This window comes from Symphalangus syndactylus, chromosome 23 (assembly GCF_028878055.3).
Source record: "Symphalangus syndactylus isolate Jambi chromosome 23, NHGRI_mSymSyn1-v2.1_pri, whole genome shotgun sequence".
In the NCBI taxonomy this organism is placed as follows: Eukaryota; Metazoa; Chordata; class Mammalia; order Primates; family Hylobatidae; genus Symphalangus; species Symphalangus syndactylus.
In genome coordinates this window covers 13054383-13080590 of record NC_072445.2, presented here as the reverse complement: position 1 = coordinate 13080590, position 26208 = coordinate 13054383, and the positions used below count along the sequence as shown (strand labels likewise).

At 44.9% G+C, this 26208-nt stretch overlaps 1 protein-coding gene across 9 annotated transcripts in view; it reads right to left on the bottom strand.

Moving 5' to 3' along the window:
- The window catches only part of DNAH8 (dynein axonemal heavy chain 8), a 343702-nt gene that overhangs the window by 14157 nt on the left and 303337 nt on the right, over positions 1-26208 (bottom strand). For 6 of the 9 annotated variants that reach the window (XM_063632279.1, XM_063632278.1, XM_063632281.1 and 3 more), the window contains 2 exons: positions 14981-15102; positions 10861-11534 (listed from right to left, as the gene is read on the bottom strand). In XM_063632279.1, coding sequence (XP_063488349.1) covers positions 11247-11534; positions 14981-15102 — 410 coding nt within the window. In that variant the 3' untranslated portion in view covers positions 10861-11246. Of the gene's footprint in view, positions 1-10153; positions 10294-10851; positions 11535-14980; positions 15103-26208 lie in introns of those variants that run through there. The other 3 variants (XM_063632277.1, XM_063632276.1, XM_055263328.2) reach the window with 2 other exon arrangements.

Here is a 26208-nt window from a genome sequence, read left to right as displayed (position 1 = left end):
GGGCTGCTGAAGGTTTCCTCTGTGTAAGGGCAATTAAGTAAATGAGGTTCCTCACTCTGGGCCCATCTCCTCCTTTCCTACTTCCTTCACCTTACTCAATGGATCACAGGGTCAGAAAAATGATTCTGGATCTGTGCGGCCATGGCTTCTGGGCCAGGGGAGTAGATTCATTTGTTTTTGTCCATCTGGCCCCAGCTTTCCCCACTTGTCTGCCTTTTTCTCTGGAGGAAAAGTGGGGAGCTGGGAGGAGGTGTTATGACAGAGCCCACACTGCCCCTTCACAGAATTGAAGCTCTTGTGGGTAAAGAGGAAAAGTACCAAATTTCACACTTTTGGAAATCAAATGAAAAAGAAGTGTCACACGAGGCCTTCTCACTGTCACCTTTCAGCACCTCCAGCATGACTGAGAAACCTACTGAGACCAAAATGAGAAATGAAACCAGCGTTAACCCTTGTCAGAAATAAGAGGTTTTCTCAGACTAGCATGTTGACTGGCCCAAGCAGCCTCCTTCCCAGAAACTGTCCCAGCTGTTCCCCTCATTGCCCCTCAGACCTTCATGGGGAGGAAAAGAGGCCAGCCAGGCACCCGAATTTTCTCTGAAAAGAATGGCCCTGGAGCCAGGAGTGGGGAAGCTGTTGCTGGCTTTCAGGAACTAGGATTAGCACCAGTGCTGAGTACAGCTGCCTCAGAGTCCCCCCAGGTAAGGAAGGAGGAGCTCTAGGGCAGGCAGGATCCCAGGCAACAGGCTGACCCTTGTCTCTGAGCCTTCTGGGTCTCTCTTTCACTCACCACACTCAGGTTAGACAAAATTAGCTCCCCTGGTTCCACATAAAGGGAATTTGATAACTCACTCATTCTCCTCTCCTAAATAAAAGAAAACACACAGAAAATGGAAAATCTGAATGTTTCTGGGCCAACTCCTCTTAACAGCGAGCACCACCATGCCTTTGTTCTCCGAGTGTGGGCTCAGTGGTCATCTCCAGCCACCTTGGACCTTACGAGTCACACCTGGGATCCAGCCGGAGGTGCAGCCATCTAGGACTGAGCCTGCAGGTGTCTCCTACCCCTCCACAGGCTCACAGCCCCGAAGGTTTCATTCTCGTCTCGGGTCATTTCCCTCAGTCCCATCTGACTTGTGATGTGGCAACATGTCCGAATTTAAAACTGGCCTATGGTTGAGGGAAGCTCGGAATTTCCCTCTGTTGTTCTGGTCTGACCTCTAGACCTGGCCTCAAGTGGATGTATGGCTTTGCCCAGCAGGTGTCATTTTTCAAGGACTCAGTTGCAAAGCCAGCTCGAGTCACTTCCTTCTCCGTTCTGAAAGCCCTCACCTCCAATGCACTCGGTGATGCTCTGGTTTCTGGCTCATTTGCCAAACGGGATAGCAAACAAAGCCGATGAGCCTACCCAGTACCTAATAGCTCAGATGTCTAATCCCCTACCTTTCAGGCACTCTCAGGGGGGTTCCTAAGGGAAGTGGGATCACAGAATTAATTCCAAGCCTGGCAGTTTTGTGATACAAAAATGCACAAACAGTTTTCCGATGATGCCAGAGAAACTTAGGGCCCTGGAATGGAGAGGCTCTGGCAGCTCAGCTGTGGCTGGGGTCCTGGCTATGGTCAGCATCAAGACTGAGACTCCAGATCTTGAGGACACAAATCTAGGACAAGGAGTGGGGCTCCATCACCAAGTCACCTTGCCAGGTCAAGGACATGAAGATCAAATCCCTGAAGGTCTATCTCTTCTCTCTGCCCATCAAGGAGTTTGAGGTCACTGACTTCCTCCTGGGGGTGCCCCTCAAGGACAAGGTTCTGAAGCTCATGTTTGTACAAAAGCAGCCCGAGGCTGGCCGTTGGATCAGGTTCAAAGTGATTGTCACCATAATGGACTGCAATGATAATGTCAGTCTGGGTGTTGAGTGGCCCAAGGAGTTACCCATTGCTGTCTGCAGGACCATCATCCTGCCATGCTCTCCATCATCCTGGTGTAGGGTGACTACCAGGGACAAGATCAGCAAACCCCACACAGTGCTCTGCATGGTGACACAATGCTGCCAGCTCTGTGCCTTTGATGCCACATCCAAGATTTACAGAGCTAACTTCTGGAAAGAGACTGTTCCCCAAATCTCCCTATTGTGAATACAATGACCCACACCATAGCATCCAGGAATGGCCACCACATGGTGCCTTTACACAGGAAAAATCTGTGAATAAACCTGAAAGCAAGCCAACAAAAAACCCCACAAACACACGGTATGGGAATAACTGTGGGGTAGGCTCTCTCGCAGGCTCCCTGTCACTGCATGGTTTAGGGGAAAGGCCCTGGTCAGGGTGCTGGAAAATCTGAGTTCTCATCCTGGTCTTCTGCTATTCTCCTTTGTCCCCTAAGGCAGAGCACCTTAACTTTCTGAGTCTTAGTTTTCTCATCTGTATGATAAGCCCTGCTAGTGCCTACTTACATGATCGTTGTTAAAATCAAATGTGATAGTGCACATAAAAGAACATAGGAAATTGCAAAATGCCATCTAGATATAAGGAAATCAGGGTGATGCCCACAACATTTGTTCGCCTCCATGGTGATGTGTGTCCTGTGCTGCAGCCACAACGAACTCTTTCTCCTGGTTTAAGCTCTGCCCGCCTTTGTGCAGCTCTGGCCTCAGCTCCTGCTGTCTCTCCTGGAGTGCTCTGCTCCCTTATTTCCTTTGGTCAAATCCCATCCATCCTTCATGGCTCCACCTGAATTCTACTTTCTCCAAAGACCTTCCTTGATCCTTCAAAAGAAAGTCAAGCCTCTATCCTCTGCATTCCCATGTCACTTCATCTTCAGGGCAATGACCACGTTCTGCCTTACATGATGGCTGTTCATGTGTAGTTTATGTTCTCTGCTGTCTTGCCTGTCTGGGGGCAGGGTCCATGCCTTGGTAGTTCTTGCAGCTCTCCTAAGGGTGCGTACAGAGCTGACGGTGCACAAGAGGCACACAGCACCATTCCATCTTGTTGCAATGAATGGGAAAGGACCTCGAGAGGTGATCAATGCCTTCAGGGCCTGGAGGCAGAAGATGAGCAGTCAGGCTCCAGGGATCGGGTCTCTAAACATTTTTTGACATAGAAGCCCAATTTCAAAGCCTAGTAGTTTTAGATTATATTTGCATTTGGAGGCTTTTAAAGTACCAAAACTTTAGATTTATATCTTCATGAACAGATGTGGAAGGGAAAATCAATTCCTCAGAGGAATGGCTTATTCGTTTTTATCTCAGTGCTGAATATTATGCACCAAGTGGCAAATTAATACATAAATTGACCAGAGATATATACACCATAGAATAGTGCCCTGATGAGAATGGAGTGAGGAGTGGTCTGAGCTCCACGTGGCTGGGTGTGGCAGATGCCTGCCCATTATGTGTCAGTCAAGTCAGAGTTTCCCAAAAAGATGTTGGAAGCAAAGGCAACTCTGAGTGTTAGAAAAACCCAGACTATTCCTCAAGAAGAAGGGCAATGCTCACACACGTCATTTAGGGGGACATGTGGTATGGTATGCAAAGCTGGTGCCATCTTGCCTCTCCAGGGCTGTTAGAAGGATGTCATGAGAAAAAGGCATGGCGGCCCCCTGGCCCTTTCCCACGTGTGCCCTCTGCTTCCCCCAGTGAGCACGTCCCTCCTCCAGGACAGGAGGAAGAGAACGGAGAAACATCACAGATTGGCCCTGAGAGAGGTGCCTTCTGGGGCTGGTGGGGCCCCCCTGCTCTCACCTGGCGTGGCTCCCAGAGTGAGTGATGTGAGCAAATGAAGGGTGAGCACAACCTCCCTCCTCCCTCCTGCAGGCATCAGCCCCAGCCCTCCCAGGAGCCCTAGGGCAGAATGGACAGGTGGGCATGAGGGGCGGGACAGGGCCTGATGAGAAGTCACTTGCTCAACCTCTGGGCCAGCTGTCCCACAGCCAAGTGTTCCATGGGTAGAGGAGGGCCCTGAGGGGAATGCAGGATCCAGGGCCCACCAGGGAACTCCACAGTGGGCTGCTGGTGGCCGAGGACTGGTATGGGCTTCCAGAGAAAGCAGACCAGGCAGAAAGGGCAAGTCTACTCTAAAAAATTCCATAAACATGGAAAAAAACTAAAAGTGACTGCTTTCCCCAAGAGAGGGGATGACACATAATAGACAAAGCTTCTGACGTAGTCTAGCTAGAAGCCAAAGAGCTGGTTATCAGCTCTGGAGGGAGCGGGGTTGGGGAGAGAGAGAGGGGCAGACACACACACTCATACAGGAGACACACAGAGACAGAGAGAGACAGAGAGAGAGGGGGAGAGGGAGGAGGAGGGGGAAGAGCATTTTCTATTTGTCTCATTCAGTTTCTTATCATGAAGGGACACCGGATGTCCTTTAGGGGGACAATAGAAGAGGAACAATGGAAAGGAAAGTGTTTGCATAATCAGGAAGGACCACACAGAAACCACAAATGACAGATAGGTGTCCTTATCCCCCAGACACAGGTTGACATCCCTGCTCACATGTCTGAGGAGGCTGAGGTTCCAGTGACAGAAACGCCGATGGATTTGTCATCTAGGAGATGGGGACAGAGCCCTCGCATTCATAGCCCCCCATCTTGAAGAAGCTGGGAAGATGCGGGGGAATCAAGCATCAAATCCCTGCACCAGGTGAGGTGGGGATTTTGCCTGGAAATAGAGGAGGTGCTTTAATGAACCAGTCACGTCCTGGGTGAGAATGAGAGGAGAGGCGGCTCTGTCAGGAGAAACAGGGAGCTGCCGGCACAGCACATGTGTGAAGAGGAATTTCCACACTCCCTGAGGACACCTGTTCAGTCAAAGCAGCTTATAAAGAAACAACGGTAACACTGTCACCCTGTCACATCCCACATTCCCAAGAAGGGTGATCTTGCAAGCCCCAGAGGGCTGGAAGCAACTGCGAGCTCCTCCCCTCCAGTTTGTTTTTGGGGAGAATGGAATGGGTTAGGGTAATCTTCTATAAGCCAACAGCTTCTGTAAGGAATTGGTATTGATTCAGGGTAGACAGAACAGCTTCGTTTCTTAAGCATTACTCCAAAGTATTTATGTTCATCTTAGAAGGTTGGATGTAAATCAAGACTTGAGTGTTCAAAACCTCGGTTCTTATCTGCAGTCAAAGCCAGATGCTGGAAGATAGAAACGACAGAGTTGACTAGCTTTTTTGCACCTGCTCAAGACACAAAAGTAATTTTTCGAAGACAAAATACAGCTCTATCCCTCAAAAGTTGCGAGGAAATTCATGACTCTGAGAAAAACAGCAAAGTAAAAGGAGACTTTCAGGTTTCAGTTGTCTTTGTGCTTGGAGGTCTCTTCAAAACCTATCCGGTTACTGTGCTCAGTCTAGGGACTCCCTCAGCCAGGGACCCCCTCTTTCCCTGCCTCTCAGAGAGGACAGAAGCCATATGTCCCTCTGGTGTCTTGCCCACCATTTCAGACATTCTGAAAAGCTCTCTACATTTCAGGGATATGGAGTCTGCACGCAGGTGTCAAAAACACTCTTGATTTCAGTTGTTAAGATCCTCTGAGGAAAGCATAAAGAGGAAGCAAGGAAAAGTATGTTCGTGATTTGTTTTTAAATTAAAGGAGGTGGGGAAAGAAGATGAGAAGAGCGTGGAGGAAGAAAGGCAGGACACGGACGCCTTCAGGTCCCAGGCTGTCCTCCCCAGCTGCCAGAAGTGCTGGCTCACAGCTGCCTGGCCGTCTCAGCCCCCGTGCCCCCTACCCCATGCTGCACATCCCTGCTGCATAGCTCCAGGGGTGGCTGAGGCCTTCACTGTGATTGCATCGCAGCCCAACCTCTCCCTCTGCCCTGTCCTGCCTCCTTCACTCGCCAGTGAGTGATGTTCCTAAAAGCCGTTTCCAGGAAACCTCCTGCACGTACAGCACCATCTCAGAGGCTTTTTCCAGAGAGCCTCACCTAAGACAGGGAGGGAGGAGGGAGGGGACAAGGCTTTTAGTGTTCTTAATGAGTAGATAATTTTTTATCGAATACTGAAAAGGCACACAAGCCAACGTGTTTGTCACAGCCCTGGAAAACCCTTGGTGTCTTCATTCATTCAATATTAGTGCATATTTCTGGATGTATGCTATATATCCCAACTATACCTAGAGTGTTGTCATGTGGCATCTTTTTATATCTAAAGTAGGATTATTTTTCTAAAACCTTAAAAAAAGACAACGTTGGAGATTCTACTAGATACCCTGGATTAAGTCACTGAGTTACTTTAACTACGAATTTTTTTTTTTTTTGGCATTTTAAGTGGAAACAATCTCCATAGTTCCTTAACTTTTTTTCTTCATTTAGGATAGTGTATTATTTTTTACACTTTTGCTCCCATTTATCCCTTGCTGAATTGTGTTCTTGAAAATAACATTTTAGTTATCTTTTCTTCTTTTTCATGTGGATAAGGTAGCAGCCCTGCACGGGCCCTGTGTCTCGGGACTAAACCCCATGTCTTCTCACTTGGAGTTTAGGGCAAAATTCTCCAGCCATGCTCCTTCTGGTTACCATGCAATGCACCTACTGGTATAGAATATTCAAGAAAGCCCAGAAAAAGCACGTTAAAATGAACCAACTAATTCTCTTCAAAATCCATGAATTTTAAATATACATTTATTTGCATATCACACGAATGCTGATATTTGCCTTATAATCTCTCTTCTATGCACATTTTTCTGTCCATTTAGATAATGAAAGCTGTTCAAATTAACAAGTCAGAGAAACATAGATAATATTATTTTCTATATACAATTATGAATTTTAATGGTTCATGCCTTTGGACTGTGGCTTTTTAAAAACCCAGTATTGTCTTACAAAGTACATCAGAAGCCCTAAGCCTATGTTCATCCCAGCTCTGTCACTCACTAGCTGTGAGAACTTGGGCAAGTTGTTTGGCTTCTCTGTGCCTCAGTTTCCTAATCTGTGAAATGGAGATAATAATATCAGTATCAATTTCATGGGGTTGGTGCAAGGATTACATAAATTAATTCCCATCAAGTGCTTGGACCAATGCCTGGCATACAGGTACACTACAGTATTACTAATTCACGGGCCTCGCTGGGAGCAACGGTGAGCACACAGATCTTTAAGTCTCTCTTCAGAGACCCTGGCAGCTATTTATAAGCACAGGGCTAGCAAAATACCTCTTTTCCCCAAATTTTAACGATACAGGAAACATCCAGCTAGACTCCCCAGTCTATAAACTGCCTTATCTTTAGACCCTTTCTATCCTTCATCTCAGCTGAGTTTCTGAGTCCCCAAATTTTACCTCCATACCGTCTTTCAAATGCCTTACTTTGCTTCCATTCTAATTGTCATCTCTGTAATTCCAACACTCATTTTCTCGATTTTGGTCTAGAAGCCTTCTAGCTGACCGACTTGCTTCCATTCCTTTAGCAGTCCAGAACCACCAGTGACTCCCTATTGTCCTTCGTGGCACTCTAGACCCTTCAACATGGCTCGCACCTGGTGTTCCCTCCTTCCCCATTATTTGCCTACATTTACCAGTCAAACTGGGTTACTTGCTGTCCATTCATTCTGTCATTCAGTCAACACTTCTTAGGGTGCTCAAAAGCCAGATTCTGCTTTCCAAAAGTTTGCTATAGAGTGGGGAGATAGACGCATGTCATTGAATCCTTGCATTAAAATTCAAGGATTGCAACCCAGATTACTAAACACAGTTGCAACCAAAATGCAGAAAGCGCAATGAATCTTGCCTGTGGGAGGAGTGAGGGGTTGTGGAAATCCTCAAGGAAGGTGAAGAAAGGATCAGGTGCTATGGGAAGAGCTTTTCTTTACAGCTTTATTGATGTATAATTGAAGTACAATAAACTGCATACATTTAAATTGTACAAGTTGATAAGTTTTGACACCCATGAAACTATGACCACTATCAAGAGAATGAACATATCCGTCACCCACCTTCCAACATTTTCTCCTGCCCCTTTGTACCTCTTTCTCCTGCTCCCTTCCTTCCCAGTCAAGCTCTGATCTGCTTTCTGTCACTGTTGGTTAATTTGCATTTTCTAGAATTTCACATAAACAAAATTATACATTGTGTAGTCCTTTTTTGGTCTGACTTATTTCGCTCAGCATAATTGAGATTCATCCAGCTTTAGTGTGCATCCTCAATAGTTTGTTCCTTTTTCTTGCAGAGCAGTATTCAATTGCAGTTATATACCATATTTTTTCACTCATTTACCTGTTGATGGGCATTTGGATTGTTTCCAATTGTTGGCTCTTCCAATAAAGCTTCTATGAGCACTGGAATGTATGTCTTTGTATGGACATACACTTTCATTTCTCTAGGGTAATACCTAAGAGCGAAATGTCTGGGTCATATTGTAACTATATGTTTTACTCTTAAGAAACTGCCCAACCACTGTTTTCCAAAATAGTTGTACCATTTGACAGTGCCTCCACAGCCACGTATGAAACTTCCAGTTGTTCCACACAAGAGGGTTTTCTTTGATAAGGTAATCAAAGGATGGTGAAAGTGTGCGTGATTTTTTCAGAGAACATCAGACAGTCAGAGTAGCAGAAGCAATTGAGCAAGTTGAGAGATGGGATGGGTGATAAAGCAGAAATTTTGTTTGAGGCCAGCTCCTAGAAGGCTTTGGTATTTGGAGAGTACATTCCAGGCAATGGAAACTCATTGAAGGCTCCATCTTCTGTCTCTGGACGTTCCATGAGGTTTCCCACCTTTAGACTATTCTCTCCCTCATGCTGCTCCCTTCCTTTGAACATACCCATCTACTGTGTTGGTAATATCTATGAAAAGTTCAAGACCCAATTGAAATGCTACCTTGTCTTCAAGTTCATCCTCAACCCTGAGTTTCCTTCACCATTCCTTTGAACTTCACCCATGGCCCTGAGTCACCCTGCGCCTCCAATTACGGTGAGTCCTGTATTCATCTGAGGTCTCTGGTGGCAGAGATGGTGGCTCGTTCAGGCAACATCACCCACAAGACCAATCCCTTTAGGAAGATGTATCTCTCTACACGTTTCTTTTGGTCTTATTTTTATGCAAAGTCCAAACTAAAGGAACATTTTGAATCAAGGAAGGTATAAATCTCATTGCTCATTTTGCCAAGAGCAAAATGAGAAGATGTGGACTGATTCCAAGGAAGAAGAACAATTACTTTTCTTCTCTCCCAGCTTCATTGGCTTAATCATTTCATCCTCTACCCTTTGCTCCTTTGTGCGAACCAGGTCTCCCTCACTCAAGTGGGGCAAATTATGTAATTAGTGAAAGAGCAACAATTTTGCAGAGAAAATGGTTATGTGCTCATGGAAGTTCAATTAATGTCAATTAAAATGTCCAAGGAAACCATTTACTGGGCCTAGAGAAAGAAAGCAGAACTGGACCCTGGCAGAACTAAGGATAGCTGAGAAGCACTGACCAGAAAGAAGACCATTTAGAGGCCCTGCCCAGGTGCCTGGTGCCCATCCTTGCTGGACCTTAATGCCCATCTCTCTCTCTCTTCTGTGTTGACATAGTACAAAGTAACCAGCAACAGCAGAGAGTGCCTAGGAAATGGCACATGTGTGACTTTAACTGGTCTGATCAATGATCTTTGCCAGATTTACACCTTCTTCACCTCTTTTCCCAGTTTTCCACAAGACATTCAAGTCATTAGAGAACACTGAACATAACTGTTATTCTTGGAAAAACTATCATGATATCCAGGGGTTTCGACTATCCATTTGCCTTCAATTGTTTTAGCAGCTGGACAGGGCTATCAATAAAACATGTGTGTTTGATTTTGGAACATGCAGCTTGGTTTGCTATAATGTCATGGTGTTTAACTTTCTCTGTGTCCACCCAGACTGACAGGTGCTTCCAAATTCTAGCCTCAGTTCAGGAGGACATTCTTTCTCGAGAATGCCATCCTTACTTTAGTGTATGTATTGGCCAAGGAAAGTGCTGAAAAACTTGAGCCAGGGGCTTGGCTACTTTATTTTTAAAACTGCCTTAATTTTTTTAAAGTTCTATGGTTTTGACATTGAATCAATATCAGGAAAATACCAGAGGCCACTGCTACAATTTGCATTTCATAATGTGTTTTCTACTGTTTGAAAGTACACTAGACTGTGACAGAGTTTTCTCTGGGGTCTTTTCTGTAAACCTTACCTGGGCTATTGCTTGGTTGCCTGGTTTTGTTTGTCATCAGCATCTCTGATCAAGGTGGCAGAAGGATGAGAGGGAAACAAGGCAACTCGAAACATTCTCTCCTTCAGGATAGACAGAAGGAATGAAGCTCGTGCATTTAGCTGTGGGCAGGAACAAGGATTCTAGATGAGAAGACTGGTAGAGACACTTCTTCACTGTCCTGAAGCTGCATGAGCATTCAGTATAGGACCCCATCTGTTTTGTTAAATTGACAATTTCCTTTAGCAGGAAATCAAGGTTCAAACTGAGTTTTAGACTAGCTACAGAATAAGAAATAGCTTCACTTTTTAAAGACTTTGCTTTTTAAGACATTCAGCATGTAACCTAATTTCATTTGATAGGGTTTGTTTTTCCCTTCTCCATTTGCTGCCTAGAAATGTGTTTCATTATCTCCTGCAGAATTGGAGTTGGGAGGGAGAGCTGGAGAATCTAAGTTCTCTGGGCCTCAAAAGCAGTAAAAATTAAAATAAAACAACATAAAATAAAATTAAAATAAATCACAAGAACGGCCATCCCAGTGGATTTTCTGCCTTAAACACTGCATACTGAACAGATGTACTACTGAGGAGTACTGGCTGGATCTCTTCAGTTTCCATTTCAGAAGCACAGAGAGAATACCAAACTCAAAAGAACAAAAGATAACACATTAGCACAAACAGAGACGTGACTAGATTTTATTCAAGGGAAATTGGTACCTACCTGAGGGAAAAGTTTACAACTACTAGGCTCTTTTTAGGATGTCACATATCAACACTTTCAAATTTTTAAAATTCAGAGCTTCCAAAGTGTTCTAACATCCAAACAGGGTTTTATCTTTAAAAAGTAATTATAATGAAATATGATTTCCCAGAATAAAAAGCATCCATTTAGAGTGATCTTTTTGAATCTTGATATGTGAGGAAAACACACACTAGCAATTTTAGAACATCAACTTTTTAATGTAGAAAGAGTAATTAAGTAATTACTGGGGAGAAAAGACACGCACATCACTGAGTCCCTCAATAGCACAGGCTGTCTATGTGGGTTCTGGTGCCCTCAGCAGATGGAAATGAACTTACTTGATGTCACACAAAAGGGCCACTCCTCTCAGGATCCAGTGATCCGGGGACAACACTGTTCGCAAATATACCACAGTGATGAAGGTCAAATCAGTTCGCCTGGGTGTCTTGTAAATAGGACACACATACAGCTTGGGGTCCTTGGGTGCCATGGAGTTAATGGCAAAGATGTGGAGCACAGGTAACTGCGCGAAGAGTACCTTGGGGGTGGATTCCGTGAGCTTCCCATTCCGTCTGTCCCAGGCTGCTCCATCCATGTAGAGCCCATAAATATACACACCTTCCTGGAAGAGTCAAGCATAAGGTAATAGGATTTATTTTTTAAACTAGGTGCTGCAAAATTAGTCATAAAGGCTGTCAGTTTGGAAATAAAACACACACCAGTCTTAAAACACTACCAGAGGGAGAAAGCACCACCGGACACATTGCATTCGTGAAATACGGAGCCCAGTTTTCTCCTGCAGCCTGTGCTGAGGCTATGAGTGCTGTAGAAATGCTCGTGTTTGTTATTAAAGTGTGGGGGTGGCCTCCCTGAGCAACAGGCTTAGCCAGTAGCACCAGATCACCTCTACAGGAAGGTGAAAGTCTCTGAGAGGTCTGGTTTGAGTTGGTGGAAGGTGGGAGCATGGAACAGGATCTGGAGCTGCTGTCATGTGGGATCTCGGCCTGCCCCTGGCCAAGCCAACCTGTGTTTCAACTTCATCTCAGTCACAGGATGAAGTGAGGTTTCCACAGCCAGGCCCAGCTAGTGGGAGAGTCAGAGCGCCCCCAGAGGCCAGGCATGGTAGAGCCAGGGGAATCACGGCAGGGGCAGCATCTGGCCACCCTCCCCAGTGTCTCTCTTATACAATAGGCCCTACCCTGGGGGTCCTCATCATTAAATCAGGGAGGTAAGGTGCATAGGTGCAGAAAAAATTTTTAAAGATATGAATTGAATAGCAGCACACACTTGTTACTGGTAGTGCCTGGTGAACTGTTCTGGGGGTGAGAGCGGTGACTTCTGAGGCAAGGTCCCTGTGGCTGGAGTGCTCAGGGGCCTCTGTAGAGGGGATGGCCTTGACGGGCCTTGATGGGCTTGAAGCAGGGGGCTGTGTTTGGAAAGACAGAGGAGAAAGCGTAGGCATCACAGGCAGAAGTAACACTACAAAGAATGGCAGGGCGGCCCGGAAAAGCCCCAGTATTTCCTTTATCAGAGGGCTCAATGGTTGTAAAAGAAGTTAGGGCTTGACCATGGAAGGATCTGGGTGCTAAGCTGAAGAGTTTAAACTGGATCCTGTAGGCAGTGGGCAGCCACAGAACACATATTCACTAAAAAAAGAAAGGCTGAAGGAGAATCACAGGGGAGGCTCCGACAATCATGCCAGCTCACCAAATAGATAAATGTAGAGGATGGTGACTGTTTTTCCACCTCCAGTGAGGATCGGATCGGGGAAGTAAATGCTGATTAGAATGAAAGACAGTAAGATTCGTTGCAGAGTGTTTTCTGGAATCCCCCTGTATGGGATCACCGTGTGAGGACCATGTTTTTTGAACCAAAAACAGAGGCACATGATTTGACAGTAAAACCATGGGCAGCCCCAGAAAATCAGGACATATGGTTACCATCATTAAGTCAGTGGGTGACAATCAACTACATGAATAATGGGACCACTTAAAAGCCATCGTATGGTAAATTGTATCCCTCTCCAGGGTGCTCAGAACTTTAAAAAGTCAGTGAGAAGGTGTGGTAGATAGAATAGTGTCACCCAAAACTTCATGTCCACTCAGAACCTTGGAATGTAATTATTTGGAAATAGGGACTTTGCACGCATTGTTTAGATAAGGACATACTGAATTAAGGTAGGTCCTAAATCCAATGTGACTGGTAACTTTATAAGAAGAGGAGAGGACACAGAGATATATATACTTATACAGATGAATGTGAGAATGGAGGCAGAGATTGTGATGATGAAGGAAAGCCAAAGATTGTCAGCAACCACCAGAGGCTAAGAGAGAAGCTTAGAACAAGATTTTCCCTTGGGGCCTCCAGTCAAAACCAACCCTACCCTGATTTGACTTCTGGCCTCCTAAGCAGTGAGAGAATAGATCTCTGTTGTTTTTAGCCACCCAGGGTAATGATACTTTGTTATGACAGCCTTTGGAAAGGAATACAGATTTTGATTCCAGGAAGCAGGATGCTGCGGTAACAAATGCCTACAGATGTGGAAGGAATTCTGGAATTGCATAATGGGGAGAGGCTGGAGGAATTTTGAAACTGCCTAAAAGAGATTGTTGGTGGGAACCTGGAGGTTAAGGTGCTTCTGGTGAGGCCTCAGACAGGAATGAGGAAGATAATACTGGAAACTGAAGGAAAGGCAGCCCTCGTTATAAGGTTGCAGGGAACTTGGCTAGAACCTGGAAATCATCTTGTCCAGCCCCCTTACTTGACAAATGAGGGAATGAAAATCAGAGAAAAGGAAAGGGAGACTGATTTATTGAGAGTATACATGGGGTCCAGCACCACACCTGAATGATCACATTTAAATCTTCACAACTACCATTTTTTAAAATTTATTTATTTATTTGAGACAGAGTCTCGCCCTGTCACCCAGGCTGGGGCGCAGTGGCGGGATCTCAGTTCACTGCAACCTCTGCCTCCTGTATTCAAGCGATCCTCCCACGTCAGCCTCCAAAGTAGCTGGGACATTACAGGTGCCCGCCACCACCCCAGGCTAAGTTTTGTATTTTTAGTAGAGACGGGTTTCACCATGTTGGCCAGGCTGGTCTCAAACTCCTGACCTCAAGTGATCCTCCCACCTCGGCCTCCCAAAGTGCTGGGATTACAGGCGTGAGCCACCGTGCCTGGCCACAACTCCTTTAATAAGGTTGAATTATCATGCTCATTTTGCAGATGAAGATGTGAAGACTCAAAAAAGTTAAAGAATTTGCCCACAGTCATTGAGCAGATCAGCATCCAGGAAGTGGGGGCTCTTCCCCCAGCCATGTTCCTTTCCACGCAAAGGGGACACCCCTGGAAATGGCCCCTGGCTCCAACCTGCTAGTCCCCTTCATCTCTGCTGCCCTCAGCACTGCTCTGCTGCCTACAATAGAATCTGTGAGTAGCCCACAGCAGTAGCTGGAGATGTGTAGAAAAGCCTTATTTATTTATTTATTTATTTATTTATTAAGACTAGGTCTTACTCTGTCACCCAGGCTGGAGTCTGGTGGTGTGATCACTGCTTACTGCAGCCTCAACCTCCAGGGCTCAAGCAATCCTCCCACCTCAGCCTCCCAAGTAGCTGGGACTACAGATGTGTGCCATCACGACGGGCTAGTTTTTTGCTTGTTTGTTTGTTTTTGGTAGAGACAGGGTCTCCCTGTGTTTGCCTAGGCTGGTCTTGAACTCCTGGGCTCAAGCGATCCTCCTGCCTCAGCCTCCCAAAGTGCTAGGATTATAGGCACGAGCCACCACACCTAGCCAAAAAGCCTTTTTAGCAAACACAAGTATAACTTGTAATTTTGTAGAAATGTAGTCTATGGAGTTCTAAGAGCTCATTAGACCTTGTCATTAATCTTCCACTCTGGCAGATGGGGGAGGCTTTGGCACTGATGTCTTCTGGTTATGACGGAGGGAACCCTCACTGCAAAGAAAATGGACCTAACCAAGGCACTCACAGCTCAGTTTTAAGCAGAACTTGAAATTTCAGCTCTGGCTCCAGAACAGTCCCTGCTATTGCCCAGCAATGCCTACCCCAGGGGGTGACGTGATCTCCTCCTTGGTCTGTCTCAGAACTTCATTGTGGATGGTCACAGTGTCCAGTGCCCAGCCTTTGTGGGCACGGGTCACTTCTTGCCTCATTGCTGTGAGGAAGCCTTAAAGAAAAAAAGAAGAGATGTTGACGCCTTGTTGCAATCTGCTTTAAAAACAATCTGCTTTAAAAACAATGTTAAGTGTTACTTGCTTATCAATCTCCAAACTACACATCCATCTCAAAAGGAGTTGAGGCCAAACCCCAGGGGAGACATTTCTCTCAGTGTTTCGTTTCTGTGGGGACCCGCAATGAGCTAAATCTTTCTCGCCTGCTGACAGCAGGAAAGCAGTACCGTTTATACTTCAAACTGGGCCTTGGTTTGAAACTCTCCTGAGATTTCAGCTGCTCAAGTCTTAAAGGCTTGTAACCCAGTTCTAGCTCATAGTCTCTATTTGAAAATATAATATCGAGGAATAAGATCGGAATGGTGAAATATTCTGAGAATAGCATTCCAATTAGACTTGAATCAAACCATTATCAAGCTTCTATTTGCTATAATGGAACAATTTCATTTAGTCTAGGGAAATAAGGCATAATGCCCAAATAGAAAACCTGACTTCCAATTTGACCAAACAAAGCAATCACCCTGGAAAGGAAAGCTACATATTTTAATGTGCATAATACAGTGATTTTAAGACAATATGCAGTTGCGTACACTGTGGCTTTTCTTTAAAGTTAATATTTGCGAACCATGCCATTCAATTCAATAAGATAAGCCTTTCTTGGAGAGTAACAGTCAATGTTAGAAAAAAATACCCTAAACCTCAAACGGGACTTCAAAACCTTAAGAAAACATATTTATGATCTACATATTTTATTTTGGCCTCCATGTAAATATTAAAAATCATAAAGCTCTCCAATGAGTAAAATTTTATAATGCGCATGTTCCTGCTACTCCTAGATTAGTGAGCTCTGAGAACCAAACCAGCATATACCAATGTATGCACAAAACAACACAAAAGTGAACATTTTATCAGGTTGGAATGGGAGTTGGGGGAGGGGAGAGTTGCAAGGCATAATTATAAGCACTGAGTCGAGATGCCTTGGAGTTGGAAAGAAAGAACAGGTCCTAGCCTGGCTTTACTGAGTCAAGTTCTCCCCATTATTAAATGAGACACTTGGAGAGGCACTCATATGGTCATGCTTTCATTCCTCTGTCAAATCTTGCTGAAGTATCCACCATGTACCAAGCCCTGTACTATGTGGGATGACCACAAAGATGAAGAGGCCATCCATGGGGCCCACATTCAAGAAGCTCAGTCCAGAGGGAGTGTGGGGGAGGCTGGACGTTGACGCAATGTTGTCATTATGAACAAAGGTGTGAACAAAGTTAACTACTCGGGAAGACAACTCAGGGAAAGCGTTAATTGAGAAGATGAAGTGGAAGGTGACTCTTGAGAGCTGCATAGGAGTTTGCCAGATGGAGCAATTCCAGGTAAAGGAACAGCACACACACACACATGGATGGCTGAGACAGCGTGGAGTCAGTGACAGCAGATAAGGTGAGAACGAAGATAGAGGAGTGATTTTTCTAGGTCAGAGTTTGGACTTAAGTCTGTGGATGGAGAGAAGCCACTCAAAGTTTAAATAAAAATTCAGATGGTTTGGCTTTATTTGCATCTTGACACGTTTACTCGGAGAGCCCACTAAAATAGGATTAGGTGTGGTAAAGAAGGGCCTTTGCATTAACCCAAAAGAAGAGTTGACCAATCAACCAAAGCAGCTGAGTGAAGGACTTTTATAGAAGATTCTTATAAAGCTATAGTTTCATGAAACCGAGTGCCTAGTAGGAGAGACTGGTTTTATGATACAAAATGTTAAGCATAGGAGGCAGGAAATGTAGTGGAAGTTTGCCTGGCAGCAGTGGCTGGTCAATGCCCGTGCTCTATGTGGAGTCACTTGAGGGGATTTGATTAGCATGCGATTATGTTGACTTCCTTTTTTTATTATTTTAGATACAGGGTTTTGCTATGTTACTCAAGCTGGTCTCAAACTCTTGGGCTCAAGTGATCTTCCCACCTCAGCCTCTGGAGTAGCTGGGATTACAGATGTGAGCCACTGTGCCAGGCAACTTCTATTTTAAACATCGAGGCTCCCATACTTTAGCAGTAAAACATGTGGTGTGTTTTCCAGTCAATGGTATATATGACCAGAATAATAAAACCCAATTCTCCATTCTAAGGCACTCCATGAAAATGTGATTTTCACCATTCAACATTCAGTGTGCATCCATGTATTAGACACTGTATATCCTAGTAGGGTTTTGTGGACTTGGAATTAAATCAACCCTATTTTATGATATTTTAAGATTCATTACTGATCTACGAATCTACAAGGTCATAATGTACAAGGCATGAATCCTGGTCTTAACCATCCATTTGCACAAGTTGAATAATTACATTTTCCTATAACATTTAAAGTTCCAGCTAAGCTGCAAATTTGACCTCACTCCTTGTGGCACTCAAGACAATGTCATAGGTGCCAGAGGAGGATAGAGCTGGATTCTCGCTTATTTAGCACATCTGCTTCAAAGACTTCAGCCATCATCAGAGCTCTGAAAAACTCCAGTGCGAATAAGGAGACATCATTTCTTATCTTCTCCCTAAGGGGGACAGGCGCTCCCTAATGGGAATGATGTTGGCCAGCTGACTTCAGCCACAAGTCTCCTAATGCTTAGGAATGCCAGGAGGTGGACTCTAGAACACACTTAAGTTACCTTGTACTATTAAGAACGGAAAATGTTAAATATATTTGCAGCCTGAGAGTGGAGATAGGAAACGTTAACGGGCCATTCCCATGTTCAGAGAACGTAGAGAAGATACATGTCCTTTCAAGTCTTGATCGTTTTGTTTCTGCTTCCTAAAGACAGCATGATCCTTGCGGCACTCAAAGGGTAGCAAATCCAATGAACTGTTCATTATTGAATTTAAAAAATGAATGGCCATCTTTCTTGTAGACTGATAACAAGTCTAATGGAATGAAAAGCTGATTTTTTGAAGCCTGTATAATTTTTAAAGACTATTGATATATTTTTCTTTATAAGAGCTTGAAAGCAGTACTTTTGTTTTGGCACAATTTAGTTTTTTGTTTGTTTGTTTTGTTTTGTTTGTTTTTTAGACGGAGCCTCGCTCTGTCACCCAGGCTGGAGTGCAATGGTGCGATCTCGGCTCACTGCAAGCTCCACCTCCCGGGTTCACACCACTCTCCTGCCTCAGCCTCCCCAGTAGCTGGGACTACAGGCACCCGCCACCATGCCCAGCTAATTTTTTGTATTTTTTAGTAGAGACAGGGTTTCACTGTGTTAGCCAGGATGGTCTCGATCTCCTGACCTCGTGATCCACCTGCCTCGGCCTCCCAAAGTGCTGGGATTACAGGCGTGAGCCACTGAGCCCCTGGCTGGCATAATTTAGTTTTAATAATTCCTACACCAAATTTCAATCATCAGTGGTGGAAAAATGATTCCTATGTTCATATGTTTAACTCCAAAGGGAGAAACAAAAAGTTGGGGAAAATCTTCAACAATAGTAACCTTTTATTTTTCATGAGATTAAACCACCCAAATGAAAACAGGTGATTTGATTATTTAAACATCTGAGTTACATGTGGTCTAAATCAGATGCTTAAAAAAAAATTCTTCCCCCTCAAACCCATAAAGCATAATAAAATTCTTAAAACACTTGTCAAGCTTGTTCTTTTTAAAAAACTCACAAGTTTGAAACATGTATCTAAAATACAATTTATAAAATGCTTAATCTGCCGATTCTGGAGCCCACAGTGCAGGGTGGGGTGGGGGTAGGCAGCTGCCCACTACAGCAGCAGAGCAAGACTGCAGGGGTGTGGCCCTCCCTCCCAGGCCCTTCTGTTCAGATACCCAAGGGGAACATGTGCACCCCTGGGATCACACGACCAGAAAGCAAGACCCCAGAGGTTTCTTGAGTCTCTGCTTACCAGAGAAGCTGAGAGCAGCCCTGCCAGCCCATCCCTGAGCAGGGCACCCCCAGATGGGACAAAGCAAGGTATGGCTCGACTGGGCAGGGCAGGGCTGGGCAGGCAGGTGGGCTCTGGAAGGAGAGGATGGTAGCAGACAGGGTGTTGCCTCCTGCCTGCAGGTGGGGAGCACCCTGATTGAGTGGGCTGAGAAGGGTTGTTCACCAAGCCTGGACCCCCCAGCTCCGTTGGTTATAGACTGATATCAGAGTAGTGGCTCATGGGAAGCCGTTAGCTGGAAAGTCTGAGGTCTGGTCTATAGGGTCAGGGAGGAGCTGGGGGAAGAGGACAGTACCATGAAGGCAGATAAAAAGGTAGCAGCCTCAGATTTCTGCAACCCCCTGGGGTTTGCCAACCCAAAGCCTGCAGCTTACTTTATAAAGAGAAGAAAAAAAAGTACTTAATGAAAGTTATGGACAGCTACACCCCACTTACCCCCACACACAAAATCCACATGATTTTTTCATCTCCCCTCCGGACTCCTCCCAATACAATACAGTTTCCTGTTTTCTTTCTTTTTAAAAATTCCCTTTTAAGCTAGGATTATACTTTGGAAACTCAGGTCTAAAGTGACACTTGTTATGTGTGTATTCCTATAATAGTAGTAATCCAACAGTTCAACACACTCACGGCTGTTGTTTGACTTGTGCAATCAGCTGGCTTAAAGAAAGCTGGAGTGCTTTAAATATCATTTCATACAAGGTCTTAGAAAAGATGAAAGAAATAACTAATCAGGAAGATTGCTCTTCTCAAATTTATAAGGAGTTGGTTGGCATTTGGTAATGATTTATACTAAAAATAAGCAACATTTTCTTTTCTTTAATAAATGAACTGGTCCTTATGCAATAGGCCTTAGGCTGTGCAGTATTTCCTGCCTAATCAGTTACTAAGCTTCCCAGTAGCATCTTTGAAGATGAGGAGAAATGATGTTCCTGCCACGAGTTTACGACAGGCAGTTTTTCCCCCAAATGAGAAGCAAATGTAGTTCATTGGTAAATTAAACAAAAGGTCAGAAATCATTAAACGAAGATAGGGTTGGTCAACCCCATTGAATAAAAATGCACCAAGCACCTTTCCCGGTTCTTTGCTTTAAGGCAGGGACCTTAAACTGCTGAAAATTAGAGACACCCAGGAATCTTCTAAAACTCCCAATTCCCAAGTCACAGCTCAGATCAATACAATCAGAATCTCTGGAGGTGGAACCCAGGCACCAGCTCTGTTTTAAGGCAGGGCTTCTCAGACCTTAATGTTCATGGGAATCAACCTGAGGAGGGGGATGTACTAAACGTGCACGTTCTGATTCAGTAGGTAGATCAAGAGTGGGGCCTGAAATTCTGCATTTCAATCAAGCTCCCAGGTGATACAGATGCTGCTGGCTGGTGGACCACATACTGGGTAGCAAAGGTCCAAGGTCAAGGTTCTTCACTCATTAGAATGACCAAGGAAGCTTTTCAGAAAATTTATTGCCACCAACAGTGTGACAGCATTCCTATTTCTCCACAGCCATTGTGAAAGACAGTGTGGCAATTCCTCAAGGATCTAGAACCAGAAATACCATTTGACCCAGCAATCCCATTACTAGGTATATACCCAAAGGAATACAAATCATTCTGCTTTAAAACACATGCACACGTATGTTTATTGCAGCACTACTTATAATAGCGTATATACCCAAAGGAATACAAATCATTCTGCTTTAAAACACATGCACACGTATGTTTATTGCAGCACTACTTATAATAGCAAAGACATGGAACCAATCCAAATGTCCATCAATGATAGACTGGATAAAGAAAATGTGGTACATATACACCATGGAATACCATGCAGCCATAAAAAGGAATGAGATCATGTCCTTTGCAGGGACATGAATGAAGCTGGAAGCCATCACCCTCGGCAAACTAACACAGGAATAGAAAACCAAACACCACATGTTCTCACTCACAAGTAAGAGTTGAACATTGAGAACACATGGACACAGGGAGGGGAACACACACACTGAGGCCTATTGGTGCGGGAAGGGGAGGGAGAGCATTAAGACAAATAGCTGATGCATGCGGGGCTTAAAATCTAGATGATAGGTGCAGCAAACCACCATGACACACATATACTTATGTAACAAACCTGCACGTTCTGCACATGTATCCCAGAACTCAAAGTAAAATAAAAAAGAAAAGAAAAGAAAAGAAAACTGATTGTGTGGACTCTAGAGGGCTCAGCCCTAGAGATTCTGATATACTTGTTCTGGGGCCCCAGGCAGTAGTGTGTGTTAAAAGCTCCCCAGGTGATTTTACTGTGGAGACAGGTGTGAGAACCACTGCCCTGTAAAAAGCTCTGCAGACAAGTCATTGACAGTCACTGATCCACAGTTGTTTTAAGAACAAGTTTGACAAGTGGGAAGAGTACAGGCACAATATTAAGAAGACTGTCAGTAGTACAAGTGACTCTTTCCAGGGCCCCTTGAGACACACACCTTCTCTGAAATGACTAATCCAGGACATAATTGGCTCCAGTAAAACTTCAGCATAAACGGGAGAGTTGGTACTACCTGTCTTAGCAAGGCTGGGATCAACTAAACTCATTTAAAAATGTAATTCCTGCCCTGAACTATCTTTTCCTTGAGCTAGTTTATGCTTCCTTTCCCTTTAACCAACCTCCCACTTCTCCCCTCTCTCCCAAACCTTTCCACTGTTCCCTCTGTTGACAAACTCCCATATTTTCCACCTTTTCACAAAATGTTCTTTCCACCTTCTGCCAGGTTGCCCTGGCTCAACCCTAAAGACCTTGCCCTTCCCAACTGTTCCTCCACCCTTTATGGGAATTTCTGCTGCACTGACAACCACAGCCTCTGGCCACATGTCCCTCCTCTCATTGTCCTTGCCATATACCCATCTGCTGCGGCTCATTAGGCACTCTGACAACACCTGGGTCTCTCCAGTACCCCATTCAGCATCTGACCTCTCAGACCTTTGGCCTCATCATTTTTTATGACCTTCTTCTCAACTCCATCCCTTTTCTTCATTTCCTTCCCTGTTTAGTTCAGATCCATCCTTTTCATCTCCTGCCTGGCAAAACCACAATCCCAGATGAATCCATATGTCCCCCCTCTCTCACATCTATACCAGGCTGCTGAATGAAACTAGAAACCATCACACAGCCACCATCACTACAGTTCACCATCAAGAGCCTCAACAGAATTCTCAAGACCACTTATCAGTCCTTCCCTGTCCCCCTCATCTGCCCTCTTTCTCAAACTTCTGCCACTGTTTTAAAAATCTCTCCACCAACACCTTCTTGCTTTCAAGAGGACCTCGCCTCCAGCTTCAGACAGAGTAGAAAGCATCAGATGGGAATGCCCTTAACTTCTTGCCAGCAAGCCTACCTATGCTCCATCACCATGAGCATCTATGCCCTTTCCTTCCTTATTACTCTTGTTACAGTGTGCAAGGTGCCGCCTGCCTGGAGCACACTTCTCCACGTGTGAGTGCTGTGTCCACCTCCTCCTGCCTCTTTTACCTCCTCCCTGGGATTGTTGAGCTCTCTCTCCCTCCCTCATCCCTCCCACAACCCCCTTTCTATCTTTCTCTCTCCTTCCCACCAGTATTTGAACAGGTTTAAGCCTCTCCTATCACTAAAAGAGAAAGAAAGAAAACTTTTTATTCTTATACCTACTCCTCCAACTTGCTTCTCCTCCTCCCAGCCAAATGTCTTGAGAGAATTATCCATGTTATCCATACTCACCCCATCTCCATTTCCTCGTTTCACTCACACACCCCCAAATCAGACTCCTGCACCTCCCCACCTATTCCACTGAGACTTCTGCCAAAGGTCTTCTTGTTGAAAAATCCATCTGGCCATTTTTGGCCCATCTTACTTGCCGTCTTGGAGCACCTGCCACTACTTACTTACTACTCTCCTTCTCCTTGCCTTCCATGACACCATGCTGTCCTGGTTTCCCTCTTCTACACTTTTTGACATGAGGAGTCCATTCACAAGAATCCAGGTAACCTGGAGGATGGTGCACAAGCACATTCAGCAGAATCCTGGCAAGGATGACTCAGGAGGAAGATGGGCAGATCACGGCTCTGGTGACCTTCGCAGGAGGATGAAATTCCTACTTGGCAGGTGAAAGTGAGGAATGAGCATGCTACAGTGGGACATTAGATGAGCCAGTCATAGGCTGAGGTCATCAACGAGGGGGCCGAGGCCAAGGACAGAAGTTGCCAAGAAGAGCACACAAAGTGAGCTCTGAGGTAGGAAGAGATCAGAGGAGGGGCATGGATGGAAACCAAGGCATGAGAGTTTTCAGAGTTGGCATTCTAGCTCTAGTCAAGGGCAATGATGTCATCAGGGAGGTCGTTAGACATGAGGGCCGTGGAGAGAGCAGTTTCAGTACAGTGATGGAGCCTGGCCAGATTACAAAGGACTGGGTGGTTGCTAAGGAAGGTAAACACATGCAGAGACTTGAATTACAACAGATGTGGTTGTCTAAGGCCAGTGCGTAAAAGCTGCTCACACAAAAAGTCAAGGATGGGTTGTTATTCACTCAGAGGCATTTCTATAGTTCTGTGATTTGGGGACAGGGCAGGTTAGTGCTATCACTCACGTTGAAGTTTAGGACCTAGAGGTCCACTCACCTAGATTTCCCAAGATGTTTAAGGGTAGCTCTCATTCATCAAACAGTGGCACTGGGGCATGCTTAGAATTGCTATTAGATTAGAAGCTATCCCCAAGTCCCTTCCAATCCTAAAGTTCCATTAGTCCTTGGCACACTTTCCCACCTCCACAAACAGCAGACTTCTATAACTCTTCAAGACAAGCATTCGGAGATTGTAGCTAGTTGACGATGTTTCCCTGAAAACACACACACAGGCAAAAGGTTGTAGATTATTTTTATAGAAATGCAAGATAACAGGACAAAAATGATCCATCTCTTTGATCCAGCAGAATTGCCTCTAACTGAAAAATCTTGATTTGCATTATGGAAGAAGTTGTCACTGATATCTGACACAACAGACTGGCATGGCTTGCCAAGACACTGAGAAAAAAATAACAGAAAAAAGTGGGCACAGTTTGGCATCTAAATGGCATCAAGCTCCAGACTGAGCTAAACATTCGGAAAATAACAGGACTGCATGGTTCAATCTACTACAGAGGTGTGAGACCTGGGGAACACACTCAGCCTCTGCCTCCATTTCATTAGCAGCCCCTGTGAGTCATAGCTAACATCAAATGGCAAAGCATGGCTATCAATTAAGATGTTCTGAAAGGCAGTCAATACCCTGGCCTGAAGTCAGGCTCATTACAACTATATTCTTTGGGTTTAAACACATCCCCACACACAGCACAGACATGTACACACACTTGCAAGCTCATGCACCAGAATCTAAATAACGTTACATGATGCACTGAAAAGGCACACCTATGAGAAAAACAGACCAGGGCCATCCTTTGTGACCCCCGAGAAAAACAATCTTAAATAATGTGGGAAGATGTGCACCAACAACTGCTGGGAAAACCCAGTGGAGCACAAGTTTCTCCTGGCCCGAGTAATCCGCCGGGAGACAAATCCACACACAGAAAAAAGCTGCACGTTGAAAAAACTATCACAGGGTCACAGATATAGAGAGCTTGACTATTTTAATCATCCAGTCTAATTGCCACATGGTTGAGCTCGTCAATTGCTACAGAAATGATTGTGAGGGGTGCTGAAAATGCCAGATGAGCTCCACGGTGGCTGACTCAGCCTCTTCAAACATGACAGACAAAATATCAGGCCACCCATGAGGCAAACAGCAGTGCTACAAACAGCAGAAGCTCGGGTGCTGACTGGGGGCAAGCGAAGCATGTCACTTGTCCTTGAGGTAGCATGGACCTCAAAGTCACTTAGGCCTGTGGAGCAGTCACCAGACAGACAATGAGGGAAACACACTAAACAGCATCAGATGCCACATTACATTATAAAATTATAAACATTAGCAATCATACGTGAATAAAGCCTTTGCAGGTGTTCTATAGTCTTCTTTATGGTCCAGGTGATTCTGATTACTGTATATATATTTGTGATGAAGCTATGGCCTTTATGCAAACTGCATTGTGTTTTACTTAAATATGTAGAGTTTTTTCTTTTTTGGGGGGGTGGGGGATGGAGTCTTGCTCTGTTGCCCAGGCTGGAATGCAGTGGCGCAATCTTGGCCCACTGCAAGCTCCGCCTCCCAGGTTCACACCATTCTCCTACCTCAGCCTCCCGAGTAGCTGGGACTACAGGCGCCTGCCACTAAGCCCGGCTAATTTTTTGTATTTTTAGTAGAGACAAGGTTTCACCATGTTAGCCAGGATGGTCTCAATCTCCTGACCTCGTGATCCGCCCGCCTCGGCCTCCCAAAGTGCTGGGATTACAGACGTGAGCCACCGTGCCTTGCGTATGTAGGGTTTTTTTTAAAAAGCCATTTACTTAAATGTTTTGAACCAAAGAAAGAAATTATTTCATTGAAGAGGACTGAGTTAGAGGACATAAAACCCAGGAGATACATTCATGTTGGGAAATCAACTGTTGATGTCAAATAGTGTCCAGCAAGGCTTCCAGTTGGAAAGGACTCTATGTGTTTGCACGCTGCCTGGGAACATGTATGGAGTGGCTGTAATCTTTATTTGCCAGATTTGGCCAAGTGAGGTGGAACAGAAAGTAATTTGTCCCTCATGTCAAGAGAACAAAAAGAGAGCAGCGGAGTGATTAGTGTGCAGGAAGAGTTGACTTCCAGTCTTCTGTGCGACTAACAGAAAGCAGTCATGGATAAGGGTGTGTGTGCGCTTGTGTGTAAACGGTAGGATGTTTGAATAAGTTAGGGCTTTCCAAGACATGGAGAGAACTGAGAGAAAGAATCAAAGTCTAACTTGAAAGCAGAACTGAACAAAAGGGAAAAGATGAGTATTATTAACAAATGAAGGAAAGTAAGGCGTTAACTGAAATGTGATGTATTAGTCCATTTTCACACTGCTATAAAGACATACCCAAAACTGGGTAATTTATGAAGGAATGAGGTTTAAATGGACTCAGTTCTGCATGGCTGGGGAATGCCTCAAGAAACTTACAATCATGGCAGGAGGGGAAGCAGTCATGTCTTACATGGAGGCAGGAGAGAGAGAGTGAAGGAGGAACTGCCAAACACTTATTAAACCA